The sequence below is a fragment of the Plasmodium vinckei genome, assembly GCF_900681995.1.
Source record: "Plasmodium vinckei vinckei genome assembly, chromosome: PVVCY_10".
In the NCBI taxonomy this organism is placed as follows: domain Eukaryota; phylum Apicomplexa; class Aconoidasida; order Haemosporida; family Plasmodiidae; genus Plasmodium; species Plasmodium vinckei.
In genome coordinates this window covers 529,867-549,794 of record NC_051302.1, presented here as the reverse complement: position 1 = coordinate 549,794, position 19,928 = coordinate 529,867, and the positions used below count along the sequence as shown (strand labels likewise).

Genomic DNA, 19,928 nt, shown 5'->3' with positions numbered 1-19,928 from the left:
ATTCATCCATTATATACACATTAAAAAAATGTTATAACAAAAAAGTAGTAATGAAAACGGAAATAGCGATATATAATATGCACATTATTATTTCTATTTCAAATATTATAATTAATGTAAGCGCTATTTTTAATTAAAATTTTAAAAAATTGAATAAAAACCTAATTGTGTTATAAAAAAAATATAATAAAAAAAATAAAAATACACAATCGAATTATATTAACAAAAATCAAACATGGTAAGGAAAATCTCACATAAGCTGACAGCATTGTTTCCTTTTAAGTTTTTTGCTTTGTTTAAATAATTGTTTTGTTGTACCTATCAAAAAATAAATAAAATGAGAATGAAGCATGATAGAAAAATATAGACATATAGTTATAAAAGTAAAACAATTAAATGGCATACTATATATTGCATATATTCATTTATTAAAATGGCCACAAACTAATTGTTTATAAACAATTGCATAAATTATTGAATTTATTAATATATAAATACTCGAAAGATCCTTGCTCTTGTCAACAAGCACGTCTAAATTTTCTCTATTCCTAATAAGCGCATCCATAGTTACTCTTACTTTTGCCTTTAATAATTAAAAATACAAAATTTATAATATATCCAATTTTAATAATAAAAATTATATGAGAAAATTTATTTTTCACATTTCTCTTTTATATATGCCATTAACTAAAAGAACACATATATCCACATGTTGGTCATATAATTTGTAACTATTAATATAATTTTTTTTAACTTACAACATTCTCGCTTATTTTCATATTTGTTTGAGTTATGGCATCACATGCTAAAGGGTCCTAAAAAATGAAAATATTTGCGAATTTAATAAATTCATATTTACACACAACAGTTAAGATCAATATTTCTTCGAAAGAAGTTGGACATATATTTTAGAAACTATTCTTATTCTTAAAAAAATACATACTTTATATTTTGATAAATAATGATTTAAATTAAATGATATTTTATTATCTTCTTTCACTTCACTCCATATGTTTTTAGGTATTGTGCGTATGAAGTCCATGTATATTTCGTTAATCATGTAAAATGCTACCCTGATTTGAGCAAAGAGAAATAAAAATAAAAAATAAGTAAATAAATGCATAATATGCAATGGAATAAAAAGTAAAGTGTGATAATGCTTTTATAAAAATTTTAAAAATACCTCTCAGGATAATCATCAGTTGCTATTACCACTGGGCAAATATTATCGGAGTATTTAAATGCAAAAACAATGTTGTTTTCATGAGTTATAATTTCCTTTACATCATATTCGATCTGGTTAGGTTAAAAAATATGATAAAGTATATAAGATATATACATTAAAGTATGAACTAATTAAAGTAGTAATAAATAAGTCTGTATTTACTAACCCTTGAAGGAATTGTTCTAGCAACAAAAAATGCAGCTTCTTTAAATGCCATTTTTTTAATAAAAGAATAGCTAAAAAGGGGGAAATAAATATATATGCGCATCAATACATATTATCGGGCTCGAGCATACGTGTATGTATGTTATGTTTTTTCGTATAAGAAATAAATATAAACGCTTGTGTATAAATTCCAAAGGAATGCATGAATAATATGTTTCAGTAATGATTAACTAAAAAACACCAAAAATACATCATTATTATATAAGTATAAATATTATTATTTTTTTTTACTTATTTAAATCTGTTGCTGTACAAAGGAATGTAGTGTCATCTCCGTGTCTGGTTAAAATAATTGCTAATAAATTCATCTTTATTTCATAAAATATAAAAAATTAGCAAACTCCAAAAATATATTTTTTATAAAAGAAATGCTATGATATTTTTATGTATTTTAGTTGTGGTGTAAAAGTATGCAATTGAGTATTAACGAATTTGATGTATGTTGTGTATATGCAGAAAAAAAGTGAGGGAAGCGAGAAATATAGAAACTTGATCCACACAATTGTAATATATATTTCAAGTTAAAATTAATGATTGATATGTGGCTATATATATAATTGATAAATCAGCATGAGAATAGTATTATAATAGCATTAACGGAGCATTAAAATATCATAGAACAAAAACAAAAATAAAATTAATATAACTATTGAAAATTAAAAATGTATATATGCATATATCGTATATGTAAACAAATCGGAAAAACAAAATAAAATAGGGGAGTATACTGAAATATATTATTTGATATAATGCAATTTAAGATAAAGACAGAATCTTATATTTATTTTTAATTTTCTATAAGGAAAAAAAACGAAAAAAAATGGCAACATGCTTTACCAACAAATTAAATAAATGAAAATTATATTAAAACCACACTGTGTATACGCATAGTCACAAACATATATATTGCACTTGAAAAAATACAACAATAATAATAATAATAGCAGTTGTAGATATTGTAGAAACAATAACTCTATGTAGTATAGCAAAACGAATATGTTTTATCAACTTCAAAAATAGGAAAATGATGAAACAGTTTTTAAAAATGTATTTAGAAAATATCAGAGTAAATGTACATTCACTGTGAATCTTTTATTTAATTTATGATATTTGTTTCATTATTATTTTTTATTATGTATGTATAATATATAATTAATCATTTTGTTTCTTTTAATTAATTATATTTTTTCATCGATATCATTTTATGTTAAATAACATAATTTAATATTGTAGAGTTTTTATTTTATACATATTTTATTATTTTATTTTTTAATATATATATGTGTACGCGTAGATAAAGTCAGAAGAAACGCAGAAAAATAAATATATTTATATGGTAATCATATAAAATGTTTTTATCAAATAAATATGATTTTAAAAAATTTTTTGTTAATTTTTTTTTCTATATACTTCTTTATCATGTTTACCCATTTTAATATACCTGAAAACGTTTTAAAATTTTAATTTTTTAATTTGAAAAAATTTTATTTTATTATTTATTTTTTACATATATAGTATGGTGTATGGAAAATTTTTGTGCTATCCAATATATATTTATCATATATATTTTTTTTAATAAAAATAAAAAATATATTGATGATTTACTATATTTGTTCATTTATTCTGTCCTAATACTCACAAAAGATCATTATATTTTCGTATACATATGAAATTAAAGGAAAAAATATATAATATTGCATCGATCAAATATGTCTGAATTATTTTTTCGTCTTGTTTTTCTATTCGTGTAATTATTCGTAACTAACTTTTTTATTACAACATTTTGGGTTGCAGTTCATCAACCATATGTTTCACATTCTGGACATATGCTAATGCATTACTTTCAATTTGTACATGCTAATAAATATTTCAGCAGTTATCATCTAAAATAGATTAAACTATTTGAGTTCAGGTTTTATTAAATACATAAATAGAAACGATATAATATCTCTAATATTATCACAAAAATGTAATTCAAAAATAAAAGATAATTGTTAAAACAATATAAAAGATCTTTTTTTCTATGACGTTAAAATTTTATACCAAATAAGCAATTCTAAATAAATGTGTAATATATATGTAATTATTTATATTTGTCGAAAAAGGCAAATATGTATTTTCTTATATTAAATATATTTATAATTTTATACAAATAACTTTTCGTATTAATATACACATGCAATAGATTTTTACATTTTATACTATTTTTTTTCTCTCCTTCGAATTAATCCTTCTATTAATATACCACACAAATTATTACTACTTGATAATAAAAGGTATGTGATATGCTTATATAAGGAAATAGTGAAAATTAAAAAAAAATGTATGTGCCTATTATATAAGCAATTTCACGAAAAAAATATAGCATAACATCATATTTTATTCTACATTAGTTTGATGTATTTTCCTATCAATGACGGTGTCGAAAAGGATTAAAAAAGGCATGTTAAAAAGTAGCTATAAATAAAAAAAATGTTTTAACTATGAAATTTCTTGCTTTCTCAAAGCATGTTCTTAAAAAAATACTTAATTTTGTTATTTCATTTTTTGTGACTTTTCATTTATTTTTACATCCTACAATTTAGTATTAAATTTTTCCAATATATATCTTCCTCCGATTGACATTTATTTTTTGTTTTATTTATTTGGGAAATATCTTAAAAAAATAAAACACAAAATAATAACAAACAATAGATATTAATTGAAGAAAATATATTCAAAATAATTTATACATATTATAGCATATCAAAGCAAAATTACTACTTTAACTAGCTATACACAATGTGGATATGTAAAAAAATAGATCCAGTTGTTGATATTGTTGTAATTGGATTTGGGATTCGGAGTAAAAAGTTTATCGAAATTTTTTTGGAGAATAGGGAATTAAAAGGGATAAATATAATATTAATTTCGAAGGATAGTTTTATATTTTTAAACAAGGATATTCAAAATATAAATGCATGTAAAGAAAGCTATCTTGATTTATATAAATATTGCAAAGAAAGAAATATATTATTTATTAACGAAAAAATTGATCATATCGATTCAGTGAATAAAACGATTCATTTTGATTCTGATCGAAATAATTTAAACTATGATTATTTATTATGTGATTTTGATTATAAAAGTTCGTATTTATTAAATAAGGATTTGTCTAATATGAATATATATCCTTATAAAAATATAAATTTATTTTTTTACTATATACACATTATATATTTATCCTTAATTCAATCGTCGAAACCAAATAATAGCAATTTTATAAACAATTATTATAAATGGAAATCCTATTTTACTGAGCATATAACAATTAAAAAATTTTATAATTTTTTCTCATATAATGATAAATATGTAGAAGACATTTTTTTGATGTATGATAAGGTTGCTTCAGGATTTAATTTTGATACTGAAGGTGGGTCTGCAACTCCTATTGGCAAGGCTGATGATATTGGACAAGGAATAGTATTACCATCTGAAATAAAAAATGTGGAAGCAAATAAAAAAAATGACAATTGTATTTCAATTTTACTATTAAGCGATAATAATGATTTAGGGAAAATGCTATATCGATCCATTCTTGAAAATATAAAAAATGTAACATCATATGTAAAAATAAAATATATATATATAGAACCAGACACACATATAAATAATAAAGAAATAAAAATTGATTTTTGTGAAAATTATGCAATTATACGTTCTGTTGAAAGTATTAATAAAGTTGACAATAATTATGTAATAAAATGCGTTTGTAATGATAACGAAACAGTATTGTATAATTATAATGAATGCATAAATATAACAAACATAAAATATCCATCTTATTTTTATAATTCAAAATATAATCCATTAAATAGTGATACTATTAACACATTTTGTCAATATAAAGACGACAATAATATATATTTTTTAAATCAAATAAATAATTACAATGATTATACGGTTTGTCGGACTATATATTTAAATATTTATAATAGTGTGTTTAAAAATGACTACATTAGTATAGAAGAAGTTAAAAGGACAGAAGCTGAGAAAAATGAAAGTTTCAAAAGAGAGATACCATCCTGTGATAACCAAAAGAGTTCAACTTCCAAATTTCTTGATACATGTAAAGAAAAGGATAAAAACAATTGTAGTGACATAAATAAAAATTCGAATAGCAAAACGAATAATGAGCTGCCTGAATATATTTACGATTTTTATAAAAAAGAATATGAAAAAAGATTAATAATAAGGAAAAATACGGCCTATCAAATTTCAAACAAAGTAGAAGAGGATCTAAATGAAAATAAGACCCATAAAGGTGAATCTGGAAAATGGACAATAATTGTTAAAAACTCCAAAATTGAAAATAAACAAATAACTAATATAGAAAAAAGTGAAAAAATTGATTTATACATAAAAGAAAGTATAGGTAAAATAATAAATAGGAATACATGTGGAGGATGTGGATCAAAAGTGCCATCAAATGTTTTATCAAATTCTTTAAAATCTTTAAATATATATACATCACCTAATGTATATTTGGGGGTAGAAGGTTGCGATGATTGCTGTATATTTGTTCATAGCAAATCAAAAAGAAGTGAAGAAAGCCCCGCACTTGTTCAGACAATAGATTTTTTTAAATCATTTATTGATGATGAATATATATTGGGAGAAGTAATTGCTATTCATTGTTTATCTGATATTTATAGCATGGGGGGAACAGGTATATGCGCTTTATCTGTATTAATAATAAAGGATAATATTGAAAAAAAATTACAACAAAGATTAGAAAATATATTAACCGGTTGCTGTCAAAAATTAAAAGAAGAAAAATGTGTCTTAAGTGGGGGCCATACTTGTGCTGGAACTGAAAATTATGTTGGGTTGGCTGTAACAGGGAAGATAAAAAAAAAAAAAAAAAATGACAAAGATAAAGAAGAAACTAGGAAATCACAAAATAATGTCGCAGGTGTATTAGATAAGACGAATCAAGCTAGTAACAATTCTATCGACCGGAAAACTGCTATTAATAAAGTAAATGAATTGAATGAAGTATATCACTTTTTGCCCAAAGGAAGTATAGAAGTAAAACAAGGGGATGTAATAATTACAACAAAGGTGTTTGGATTTGGGTTCATTATGGCTGCACATATATCTAAAAAAGCAAAAGCTAGATGGATTTACAATTGCCTTGATGAAATGTTAATATCAAATAGAAAAGCTGGTTTATATTTTTTAAAAAATAATGCAAAGGCATGTACAGATGTCACCGGTTTTGGAATATTAGGGCATTTAAATGAAATGATTAAATGCTCAAGACGAGAATATTATACAAAGTATGTAAGTAATAATATATCAAATAATGAAATAAGTCAAAAAAGTAATGATAGTAAACATACAGGTGTCGAAAATATAAATTTTATTGGCGCAAAGATCAATTTGAATAAAATTAACATTGCAGAGGGAGTACAAGAATGCATACAAAATAATATATATTCATCTATGTATAAAAAAAATCACTATTTATGTAATAATATTATAAATTTAGATGATGCTATACTAAATGATAAGTATGGAATTTTATTTGATCCTCAAACAAGTGGAGGGTTAATGGCAATTGTAGAAAGAGAACATGCTAATACCATTTTATCAGATTTAAAAAATATGGGATATCAAAACTCATCAATTATTGGAGAAATAATAAATTTGCAATATGACAAGTATCAAAATGTATCCATAGACCAAATAACACTAAATGATTATATTAATACTGAAAATTCTATTTACATAGAATGCTGAGCAATTTTTTAATTTTATATTTTGCTTATATGTATATATGCATGTGCATATATATATATTTTTGTATTTTATGAAGTTTTTAAATCATTTATTTTATGTGTATAAGTTAGTGAATGCGTGTATGAAAAAAACATTTTGTAAAAAAATAACATCAAAACAATATAATATAAAAATGTAATAATAATACATTAGAATTCTTTTGTTTTATTATATACAACAATAATTACGAATAATTAATTAGCGTCATTTATATGAATTAACTAAAATAACGCCACAATAATAATGGGACAATAATGCAATAACAACCAAACATGAATTAAATAAAGCTTCGATGTTATTATCTTATATATTATAAGAATGAAAAAAAAAATAAAATGATACATATAAAACTTGAAATTATTAGTAAGAGATACTTCTCTCTTAATAAATTGAAAAGCGTATTAAAAAAAACATATAAAAAAAGAAACAAAAATAAAAAAAAGGAAAGATATCAAATTCAAGTTAATACACAACAAAAATAATATACATAAGTGTATATAAGGGGTGTTGGTTCTTGAAAGCATCGTCTTATTCATCATATAATTTTATAAAAAATATATCCTTGCTATTCGGGTGCATAAGCTCATGTAGCTCTCATGCAACTTATAAATCGTATTCATTGTAAAATTAATGCATCAAATATATAGCTACGCGGATTTATGTCTTGTTTTTTTTCGTTTGACTATTTTTTCGGAAGACGAAACTATGCGCATTCGTACTGATTCAAATTTAATTCCTTTTTAAGCCTATCTTCAATTTCATCTTTTCTGTTTAATAATTTTAATTTTTGCATTTTTACCTTAAGATTGTTAATTTTTAAGATGGCACATAAATAGGTTAGTGAAAAAATAAGTGGTATAAACACAATGATAAAAATAATTAAAAATATTATAATAATAGAATCTGCTATGTTAATATAAAAGTGTACATTTACGAGCTCTATTCCTTCAAAATCATTTTCGTCAGAATATAAACAAATCGCATAACTATCATTAACTTGTAAGTCACTATCTTTAATATATGGTATATAATAATGAGGCTTGTTCTTATTATTTGTAAAAAAGTATTGTATACCACTTTTTGTTATTACAGATTTGGGGTCTCTTATTAATTTATATGTTGGACCTGAACCTAATATAGCATAATTCCAAAATGGTGCACATTTATTTTTTTTTTCATTATCTTTATTAATTTCATGAGGTATTCTAAAAAATGCTACTCTATTATATTTCGTTAAATATTCTGCTTGAATAAAAATTGAATAGTCCCAATTGGACGTTAAAAATGATTTAGTATAAATAGTATTATAATCATTCATATCATTTTCTATATCTTTTGGATAAGAATTAAATATAACTTTTCCTAAACAGTAAGGGGGTTCAATATCAGATTTATAACATACAAATAAATCTAGAACTGGTTTTTCATCTTTTACATTATTATTATTAGTATAATTAACTATCGTATTATCTATATTAACTATTACTGGTATATTGTATGATGAAAACAATTTCTTAAAATAACTTTGAGATAATTCAAAGTATAAAAATAAACTTTTTATAGAATAGTTATTTTCTTTATAACATACTTTGTAAGTATCCTTTGATGTAAAATCTGCGTCTGAACATAGTTGTTGTTTATTTCCTTTTACATGTTTTTTTTGTACAAATGCCAAACATATCATATTATCCTTAATTTTTGGATATTTAGCCCAATCTCCTACTATTTTTATATAACTATTTTTTTTTGCTAAACTTATTACATCGTTAGATGGGTCATTTTTATCGATTTTTACGGTCACGATTAATTCTTGAAATATTGGCTTGGCTACATGCTTATATAAATAGTCTTTATCAATATGCTTGGGAGAATCATAATATTTGATTCTTGTCAATTTTTGATCATACTCAACTCTTTCAAATTCATCGCTTAAATAGCAGACAAATAAGTTAGCAAACGCAAACAGTACAATCAAAAACCCGAAAGGAGAGGAAAACATACTCAATAAAAGTTACTGTTTCATTAGATTTTACATTAATATGTATCATACAAAATAGGACTAATCCCAAAATATAAAGAATCGCAAAAAAAAAAAAAAATAAACTAAACAAACTATATGTTTGATATATATGAAATATAAACATATATAATGAGACTATACCGCTAGATATAATTCTTTCTATTCTTGAAATATACTCTTTAGCAGCATGAACCCAAGAAGTTTAAAAAAAATGACAATTTGTTCGAAATGAATGAATATATAGTATGCAATTTTTCATATTTATACACTGCATGAATGGGGTTACACAAATATGCTTAAATGCACGGGTAAGTGCTTATGAATGAATTCAAAATAAAAACAACGAATTCGATATAAAAGGAATTCATTATTTTTTTAAATATTTTAACAAATTAAAAATATATAAATATAATTTTACAAATATTTTACAATGAGTTTTAAAAACAATAAAATCACTGCATTTTAATAAATAATTAATTTTATAATATCTTTTTGTCGATTTTTATATTTTGTGTTTTCTATTTTTTAACCGTTGTATTATTTTCCGAAATTTCACATGAAATAAAATTGTACAATAAAAAAGGATATATCATTTGCTTATTTGAATATTATATATAAGTATATTTTATATATTATGCATATTATAATTCCAATAATCGGTTTTCAATTTTGTACCTATTTATTTTCACTGCATACAAAACGAAACTACGCATATACTTTTAAATACTTAATTTGCTTCGCCTATACATTCTTTATAAATATGATAATATTATTATTTATTAAATATTTTATCATGACGTTTAAATTTTTCCTTTTTATTTTTTAAAGTTTTTTAATACATGAAAAAAACAATAAAACCTATATTTTTTAAAAATAAATTTCAACAAAGAAAAAAATATAATAATATATGCATACATGATGTATAATTATCTTCAAATTTTATTACGTATGCATAGTAAAAAAATATACCACGAAAAATTAGTCATATAACTTAAAAAATAAAAACAATATATAGAATAAAACAATTATGTATATCACCGGAGTATACATATATAAATTTCGTAATGTGGAATTTTTGTGAAGCTTTTTTGCTTACTATAAAATTACATATAACGTTTTTATACCATATGTATACATACAAATATATAAATAAGCATATTGATAAGTATGAAATGTTGAGACAAAACACAAAAAAAACGAAAATTGAAATATATATAAATATATATATAATTCTTTAATGAAATAAAAAATGGCTTGGAAAATTGTTCACAAATAATTGGTGTATATAATTTAAATTTTATTTTGTATACTTTTTTTAATTTAAAGTTACATTGTATTTCATGACAATTTTGGGTATCATCATATGTGCATTTGTGCATATATGGATATATAGCTATATAATGTTAATATGCAGGGAATATATCTGTTAGTTTTTCTCTACGTGCCCAATATTTATGTATAATATTTCAATATCTATTTATTTAATCGGATACTGATTAAGACTTATAGCGGATAGTAAACGGCTTTTTATTATATGATTACGGTTTGCTACGTTCAAACTTAGTTATTTCTCATACGCTTTAATTTGCAATAGATAGTTTTCTATCTATATATCATTCATGCTATTTTCTATCAGCATATTTACATGTATATTTTATATATAGTTGCTACACGAGACATTCCTTTTTTTATAACATCATTGAGATGTAGTATAACTATATATAATTCCCAAATTGTACAAACGTAATAAATAATAATAACGATAATATAGGCAATGATGGAAAATTCCATATATCTATATCGTTTTATTTTTATTATGACACAAATAAAACATTACAAGGCAGTTTTGTTTTCCTCTAAAAAGGGCATAAAAACACATTTTTTCTCATCTTTTGAATGCCTCAATATATATAAAATATTTTTATCATCCATAATATTTACATCAGGCATAAACAGTTGAAACTCATGTAAAAACTCTTTTTCGTATGTTGTTAATCCAATTGATAAACAATCACAAGTCATACCTTGTGTTTCTTTTTGTAATTTATATTCTTCGAGCTCCAATATACCATAGGAATTTTTACAATTTACTTTGTAATTACCAATAGCACTTATTTCATTTAATAAGAATTTATGATGTAATACTTCAGATAACAATTTGAAATCGTCTTTGGTTAATTTTTTGTTTTTTTTTATTTTAGTTTTTATTATCTCTATTTTATCTTTTTTTGATTGATCTAACATTTTATATTTTACATTATCTTCAATATCACAATAATCATGTGCATATTGACTATTTTCATTTACCATATCTTTTATAAATATATTTTTTCCGTTTATGCTTTTAAATAAATTATTATCACTATTGAGTAAGTTTTTAATATCCAATTCTGTGCTTTTATTTTCATGATTTATTTGATTGTTTTGGTTAACATCAACATAGTTATTATTATGACATATATTCCCATTATCTTTGAAATTACCATTTTCAGTATTATTATTATTTTGTGTATTTTTTATGTCATTATTTTCTTCATTTTTATAATTTACTAAGCTAGTTTCATTTCTGTAAGTATTTAATTCATGAGTTTTTTCAAATTTATCAAAATTGGGTGCATATTCATTATAATAATGTTTATCTTTATAACTCAGATTGCTATTTTCAGAATATTCAAATTCATTTTCAGTTTTAATTTTTATATCGTTCATCATTTTATTTTGATTTTCTTGAAAACTATTTACAAATTCTTCCATTTTTCTTTTATCTTCTTCTAAATTACTAATATTTATATCTGCATTATTTTTGAATTCACCATTGTCTTCTTTTATTTCTGTAATATTATCTTCTTTTTTTAAAAAAATATGATTTCTATCACAAAATGGTATATTTTGTTTGTTAATGTCACTTTTCATTGTCTCCTCAACAATATTCTTATCATCAATTATGTTTATACTGTATTTATCATAATCCGTATTATTTTCAGTTTTCAAAGTATGCTCTTGCTCAATACTATTTTTTTTAGTTTGATCGTTATCATTAATTTTGTTATATTCCTCTATATTGTTTATTTCTTCTATTATTGTATTATTTTCGTCCTCTTCTTCGTCGTCTTCCTCTTCCTCCTCCTCATCATCATCATATTCTTCTTCTTCTTCCTCCTCTTCTTCTTCTTCATCATCGTCATCATCATCATCATCAACTCCTTCATCCTCAAAAAGCATATAATTTGTTTCATTTCTTATTATACCATATAAATTTGGTTGTATAGACAAATCTTGTAATTTATTTTTTTCAATTTCTATATTATCGTCGTTTAGTTCCCTTTTATATTCTCTAATATCCTCTATTTCATCTATTTCGTCTAGTTCATCTAGTTCTCCTATTTTTGGATTTATATTTAATTTTCCTTCTAAAGAAAAATTATTTTTCTCATAATTCTCATCATCTTTTTTTTGTTTATTAGTTTGAATCATTTCAAATTCGTTTGGTTCTCCAAGATTTCGTACTATTGTTTCTTGATTCAATATATTTTTATTTTCGACCTTTTCTCCTTCAATATTGTGCCTATCTCGATTCATTTGAATTTTTTGTGTATCTTTGATTTCGAGATAGTTTACCTCATTTTTTTCGATTTGTTTATTTTGTTCAATATACATTTTATATTCATCGAAGAAATTTTGATCATTTTCATTTCGAGGTGTCTTCTTTTTTTCATCTTCTTCGGTTTCTTTTTTATCCATTTCACGATTATTTTTGCTAAATTTATAAAATTTGTCTATTAGCAGCCCTAATTGGTAATTAAAATATTCAGCTTTGCTTGGAGTATTATTGTTTTCATTTATCTTATCCTCATTTCTATCATCCTCTTTTACTTTTTCTTGATCAGTATGATTATCTTCTATGCCAGAGTTTGTATAATTCTCGTCTTGTTTCTCTTCATCTTCATTTTTATCCATCATTTCTGAGAAATCGACACTTGGATTTTTTGTATCCTCAGAACATGTATTTGATGGAAATGTACTAAAACTTTTTTCATTTAATTTATTTTTAACAAAACTATTGTATTTTTCTTCGAATATTTTGTTTGAATGCTGCAATACTGGAGTTTTTTCCTCACTGTAAACTTGGTTAATGGTCATATTTTTATTTTCAAAATTATTATTATGAATTTCACTGTTATTGCCCACTTTGGCACTCATACGAGGACTGTCTTTATTATTCTTTTGACCCTTATTTTTATTTTTAAACACTTGTACAAAATAAACATTTTTAGTAGTTTTTTCAACAAAGAATTGTTGTATAAATTCTTTATTTTCAGGTGAATGCAATTTTTCATCTAGAAAATAATTTACACACATTTTTGTATTATATATATTATAATTATATTTATCTGAATATAATTCATAAATGCTTGGATTAATTCTATTTTTCAACTCTTTTTTGCTATCTATCATATTTTCAGTATTATTGTCCTTTCGTAATGTGTCTATAATACAGTTAATTGTATATTTTCGTCTTTCCAATTCTAGTATATTATTAATTAAATTTTCATTTTTATCTTCTAAATTTATTGTACCAGCAAGAATATTATCAATTTTAATTCGATCAAATTCAATATTATTATATAACTCACTTTCATCATCATCATATGATTCATTCATAGGATTGTTAGGATCACGATTTTTTTTTGATCTCATCTTTCTAGATATTATATTTTCAATTTGAGATATTTTTTTCAATTCATTTTGATTGCAAAGAGAACTATCATTATACTCTTCTTCTTCATTATCATCTGTATTATAATAATTATCATCATAATATTTATTGTTATTTTCAATTTTAATATTTTCGTTATTATTATCCTCAGTATTACCAATTTTGTCTTCATTTCCTGAATTTGGTTTTATATTGTTGTCATCATATTCATTTTTGATATTGCATTCATAATTATTTGCAACTGGAGAAATGCTTTTTTTTCGTCCTCTATTTTTATTTAAATTATATTTATTGTACATATAATATTTACTATTTTCTTCATGCATTTCTTCTAATTTATTTTTATTAAAATGATGAACTAAATCCGAATGTATAATTTTCCTTTTTGGCAATACAAATGTTCTGTTAAAAATGTTGTGATCTTGAAAGTGCTCATTTTTATTTCTCTTTCTCATTCCACCAATATAACTATTGTCAATATCATTTTCATATTCATTTTGTTCATCTTCTTCATTACTTAAATCATAATTATAAAAATATTCTTCATTTCTTATATTTGGCATTAATTTCTCTTCTGACTCCAAATTATTTATTTTATTTTCATTCACAATATACTCATCAGGATGATTGTATCGATTTATTTCTGTTGGCATATTAAGTTCGTGCTTATTGAAAGCATTTTTATTAAGATTCTCGAGCATCATTTTATGTTTATCACACACATATTCTGGTCTTTTAAAACTGGCAATAAAATTATAATATTTATCGCTATTTATTTTATTAATTTTTTTTTTTAAATTAATGGATTGACTTTCGTCATTATTATCGTCACTACTAATATTTTTGATATTATTTCGTCTATTATCGAGTGTGTTCCTTTTATTTTCACATATATTTTTGTTTATATGACTTACAATGCTATTATAATTATTATTATTTATATTTAATAAATTTTGTTCTTTTAATTTTTTATTTTCATTCAATTTATTTAAATTAAACAACTTTAGATGATGCAAACAAAAATTATTATTTTTTTGCAAAAAGGAATTGTTAAAATATTCAAAGTATTTATTGGGGACAATATTTGATAAATTGCGAATAACTTTTCGGTCGTTATTATTTTCATTTTTTTTGACAATTTCAATCTTTTTACTTACACTTAATTTTTGTTTATTTATCCAGCCATTCGGTAATGGTAATGCGACCCCGGAAGGTATGGACTCAAGTGCCCTTCCTCTAGCGATTTCGTTCGAATAATTATAATTTTCAATAGTATTTTTAAAATTTATTTTTTCGGTATCTGAATTATTCATATAATAATCGTATTCCCCCTCGTTTTTTTTATTCCTAATATTGTATATATTATTACTTGGCATCGAAATTAATTGATTTTCAATGTCCCTATTTGTTTTTTTTTCTTCTAATATTAATTGTAATTTTTTGTCAATATAATTATCCTTTGAGTGTGTATCCAAACGATTTTTTATTAAATTATTTTCACTTTCCTCATTAAGGTAATTATCCCCAAAATTATTGCTGCTAATATTATCACCACTATCATCTTCAATGTTAATGTCATTGTTTTTTAAAATGTGCATACCCATATTTTGTAAAATGTTATTTTCATTTTTTTTTTTTTTTTCAAAACTTTTTTCATCGTTCGAAAAGTTTGAACTTATATTATTTTTGTCGCTATAATTGGGATATATGCTCTCATTGTTTTGATTGTTTATAATATAGTGGTGATGTTTGTGTGTATTGTTCAGATTATGAATCTTGGGGATACTAATGGATTTATTCCCCATGATTTTACTATTCATGTTTTCATACTTTAAAAAAGGAAGTGGTAAACTTCCTCCATTCATATGTGATCCTTTTCTACTATGCATGTTAATGTTATGTATACATTTGCTACGCCTACTGGAAATATGCATATTATTATAGTGATCAGTACCGTTTTCACGCTCTTCGTTCATTTCGTCCTCGCCTTGTTGAGGCTCTTCCTCTTCTTCCTCCCATATTTTACATAGAGAGGGGTTGTTTTTTTTGATAATTTCTTCGTCACCTCTACGGCATGAATAAACTTTTTCATTCGGCCCATTTGAATGCTTCATATTTATATCACAATTATGAGTTTTACTGTAATTATTAAGAATATTATAGTGGGTATCACAAATCTGGCTGTTTCTTATTATATTTTTTTCGGCTGATTGTATTTCATGGTGTGGATAATTACAGGTATTATTTTGGCCGTTTTTATTACCCATATTTGTTCCTAGAAAATAATTATTACTAAATTTATTATTGAGATTATTATTTACATTATTTTCGATGGTACTATCCATGTTACTATCTTTAATTGTGCCGTTTATATTGGTATCAGAATTTATATTATCAAAATTATTAGTATTGCTAGAACTATTTTCAAACATATAGTTGTAAAAATGTTCTGGTTTATTATTAATTGTATTACGACCATTATTATCATGATTTAATTTGTTATAAAAAGAATTTATTTGTATATTTTTGGGAAGATTATTGGAATTATCATCACTATCTGATGCATACTGATTACCTTTTTTGGAAATATGTTGCATCATTGAATAATAATTTTCTACATCTTCTTTATTACTAATCAGTTCATTACTATTTGTTCTTATATTTAAATAATGATTATTATTACGAAAATTATTTATATCACTTGAATTAATATGTTTGTCACACATATAGCTACTTAAAATTTTCTCATGTTTATTATAACCATGTTTTCCGTTTAAAATATATTCGTTACTTATATTGTTATTCAAATCATCGTTAATGGTATTATTTGTGTTTGTTCGGGTTTTAGAAATAGAAGTAGTAATACTTGGGGCATGTAAGTAATTCGATTTTTTAGTACTATTAACATCAGAATCGACACAAAGATTTTCGTTTATTTTATCAAAACATTTCTTATACTCATAATAATTTTTAATATTATTATATTCATTTTTATTATCATCTGAAAAATTTTTGGAATTCTTTCTCATTGGATTTTTCGATGTATTATTGTATCTATCATTGTAGTTAGTGTAGTTATTATAATTATCACGGATATTATTTCCATTATTACTACTATTACTATCTGGATTATTTTCTTCTTTGATAGAATAGTATTTTTTGTTATATCTAGCATTATCGCTGCCTACATTTTGTTTATAACTATTTTCAAAATTCTGTAAAACGTTCAAATTTTGGTGAGAAGGGAATACTTCTAAAACTTCTTCATTATTGCGATTCATGTTTTTTGACGAAATAAAATTTGTTATTCCGTCATCATTTTCTTCATATATTTCTTCATTATTATTATTGGATACAATTTTTGATATATTAGAAAATATATTATTTATTAAATATTTTTTATAGTAATAATTTTTTTCGTTATATTCCAAATCTTCATTTTCTTCGTTGTGTATATAATTTTCCCTTGTATCTTCTAATATACTTTTTCTTTTCATAATAGATTCTTCATCTTCTATAAATTTAGATTCATTACTATTGGATTTTTTCCAACTTTCATCAGCTATTTGATCATCTATAAAGCTTTGACTTTTTCTACTTTTTGATTTAGTTGGTTTTGTATTTTTTTTTCGCCTTCCTCTTTTTGGTTTTGTTTCCCTCTCTAACTCTTCGTAATCTTCCTCTATATATATTTCTCCATCTTTCTCATTTTCAAATAAATCCATATTATTTAAAGGCATCTGTGTTTTATTAATTCCAAATAAGTCAAAATTATCATAGTCATTTCGATATTCTCCATCATTAAAAGGTTCCAAAAAATTAGAAGAATTAATTAAACTATTATATTTAAGTATAGCATCATTAATATTATTTTCATTAATGTTCTTCAAATATTCATTTTCCATGTAATCATTATTTGTTATGGGTATTTTTTCATATATTTTTTCCTTTTTTATTCTAATTCTTTCTTCATCATTATTCATTGAGTTGTTTATGAATTTCTTTAAATATTGCTTAAAACCCGGTATGTCCTTTTTTTTAATATTACTTATATATTCTTCTACTGGGAAGTTATCATAATTATCACCATTGTATTCATTTTTATTTAAATATTCGAAATAATTACTCTCTATATTTTCTATACCTTCCTTATTTTTGTTAGAAAGATTATTATAAAAATTTTTCACGGAATTATAAAGATTGTCATTAGAATAATATCCATTTTCTGAGTGTATATCACCATCACTAATATTATTTTTATACCCCCTTCCAAACCTATTATATTTTTTTATCGTGTTATTATCCGATAAATCCATACTACTAATTATATCATCGTTGTTATTTTTATTCGCATTTTTTGAATAATATGATTCACATAAATTTATATTATCAGTATTTATTCCAGTTTTAGAGAATAGATTCATAGTTTTTGTATAATTTTGTAAAAAAAAAAATTACAACAATATATTGTACTCTACTATACGCAAACAAATATAAAAATACATATTTTCAATGTCAACCATGCATATTTGAATCTTACATTTACATGTAATTACGCATGGGCATTATTTATATACATATATATGCTACATGCATATTTATGAAAACGAATATACATGTATATATATAAGAAAATATATATTATTAATATATTTTTTTAAATAAGTACACAACCATATCAGTAGACATGTTTATATAAATGTATATTGTGAATATCGTTATCTATACTTATTTTAACTATGATATATATAAAAAAAATAACCATGGAATAAATTATATAATAAACAAATAAATAAAGGCACAAAAGGCAATAAAATGCAGAAAGGGCATTTAAACGACGTTTCACAGTATAATACAAGATATGAATATATATATATATTTATATATATTAAAACAGGTATAAGATGTTGTATACCCTCATACTTCACACATCGTATATAACATTCTTTTGTGTCGTTTATTATTTTTAAGTATATTTTGGGGATTTATTTTTTGGGTGCTTAATTGTATAAGGAAAATTGTATTAAAAAAAAAATAAATGAAATGAAAAAAAAAAACATTTATAAAAGCAATAATGCCTTTGTTAATAATATTGAAAAACAAACAATAATGCCAATTGTTTATAATTACAATTCGACATTTTAACAACATAAAAAATTAAACATATAAGGGATGTTATATTTATTTATTTGTTTATTTATTTTTTGTGGTTGAATAAAAAATAAAAATAATCCAAAATAAAAAAAAAAAACATTTAAAATATTTTTTCTGATATATCATTCCATTTTGTATGTTAATGGATCTGTATTTATAATTAAAAAGCGATAGCACAAATTTAAGTCTAACAGAATATAATATAAAAATACAATATTCCCGAAATTGTCAATCCCCAAGACATATATGTATAATAATGTTGTAATGGTCAATATATAGCATAAATACATATATAGAATATATCTTAATTTACAATAAAATGAATATAAATAGATTCGAATAAATATATAAATACGAAAATATATGTATTTAATCATATATATAATAAGTATGCATTTAATCTATACCTCTATGTATTTGTATTCATAATATAATATGGAAAAAATGACATTTTATTTAAAAAAAATAATAAAATAAATGAATAGAATACAAATTGTTTATTAAACAATTTTTAAAAATTAAATATAAAAAAGATAAACCTTAAAAATTTTTTTTATATATTTCAAAAAAAAAAATATACCAGGAAAGATATTTTTTACTATATATACGTTGTATTATTATCTAATTAAAAAAAAAAAAAAAATAATGAAGGTAGAGCCTCCTTTGAGCACATAATATATTATGCATACATGGTCCTATAACAATATAAGAAACAATTAATTTATAATCCTATATGCCAGTTATAATAATACATGCTATAATAT

The 19,928-nt window shown here is 22.9% G+C and overlaps 4 protein-coding genes across 4 annotated transcripts; 1 reads left to right on the top strand and 3 right to left on the bottom strand.

Moving 5' to 3' along the window:
- Positions 1 to 250: 250 nt before the first annotated feature.
- Positions 251 to 1,758, bottom strand: PVVCY_1001350 (SNARE protein, putative; the record flags this gene model as incomplete). Its single annotated transcript, XM_008625588.2, has 7 exons — positions 251 to 318; positions 499 to 583; positions 759 to 815; positions 944 to 1,073; positions 1,184 to 1,296; positions 1,392 to 1,461; positions 1,682 to 1,758. 7 exons carry the CDS (start codon positions 1,756 to 1,758, stop codon positions 251 to 253), a joined length of 600 nt encoding a protein of 199 aa, XP_008623810.2.
- Positions 1,759 to 4,231: 2,473 nt separating this feature from the next.
- On the top strand, positions 4,232 to 7,234 carry PVVCY_1001340 (selenide water dikinase, putative; the record flags this gene model as incomplete). Its single annotated transcript, XM_008625587.1, has 1 exon — positions 4,232 to 7,234. The coding sequence occupies one exon, from the start codon at positions 4,232 to 4,234 to the stop codon at positions 7,232 to 7,234; it is 3,003 nt and encodes a 1,000-aa protein (XP_008623809.1).
- Positions 7,235 to 7,976: 742 nt separating this feature from the next.
- Positions 7,977 to 9,272, bottom strand: PVVCY_1001330 (conserved Plasmodium protein, unknown function; the record flags this gene model as incomplete). Its single annotated transcript, XM_008625586.1, has 1 exon — positions 7,977 to 9,272. One exon carries the CDS (start codon positions 9,270 to 9,272, stop codon positions 7,977 to 7,979), a length of 1,296 nt encoding a protein of 431 aa, XP_008623808.1.
- A 1,854-nt stretch (positions 9,273 to 11,126) lies between these two features.
- On the bottom strand, positions 11,127 to 18,434 carry PVVCY_1001320 (conserved Plasmodium protein, unknown function; the record flags this gene model as incomplete). Its single annotated transcript, XM_008625585.1, has 1 exon — positions 11,127 to 18,434. One exon carries the CDS (start codon positions 18,432 to 18,434, stop codon positions 11,127 to 11,129), a length of 7,308 nt encoding a protein of 2,435 aa, XP_008623807.1.
- Between the last annotated feature and the right edge of the window lie 1,494 nt (positions 18,435 to 19,928).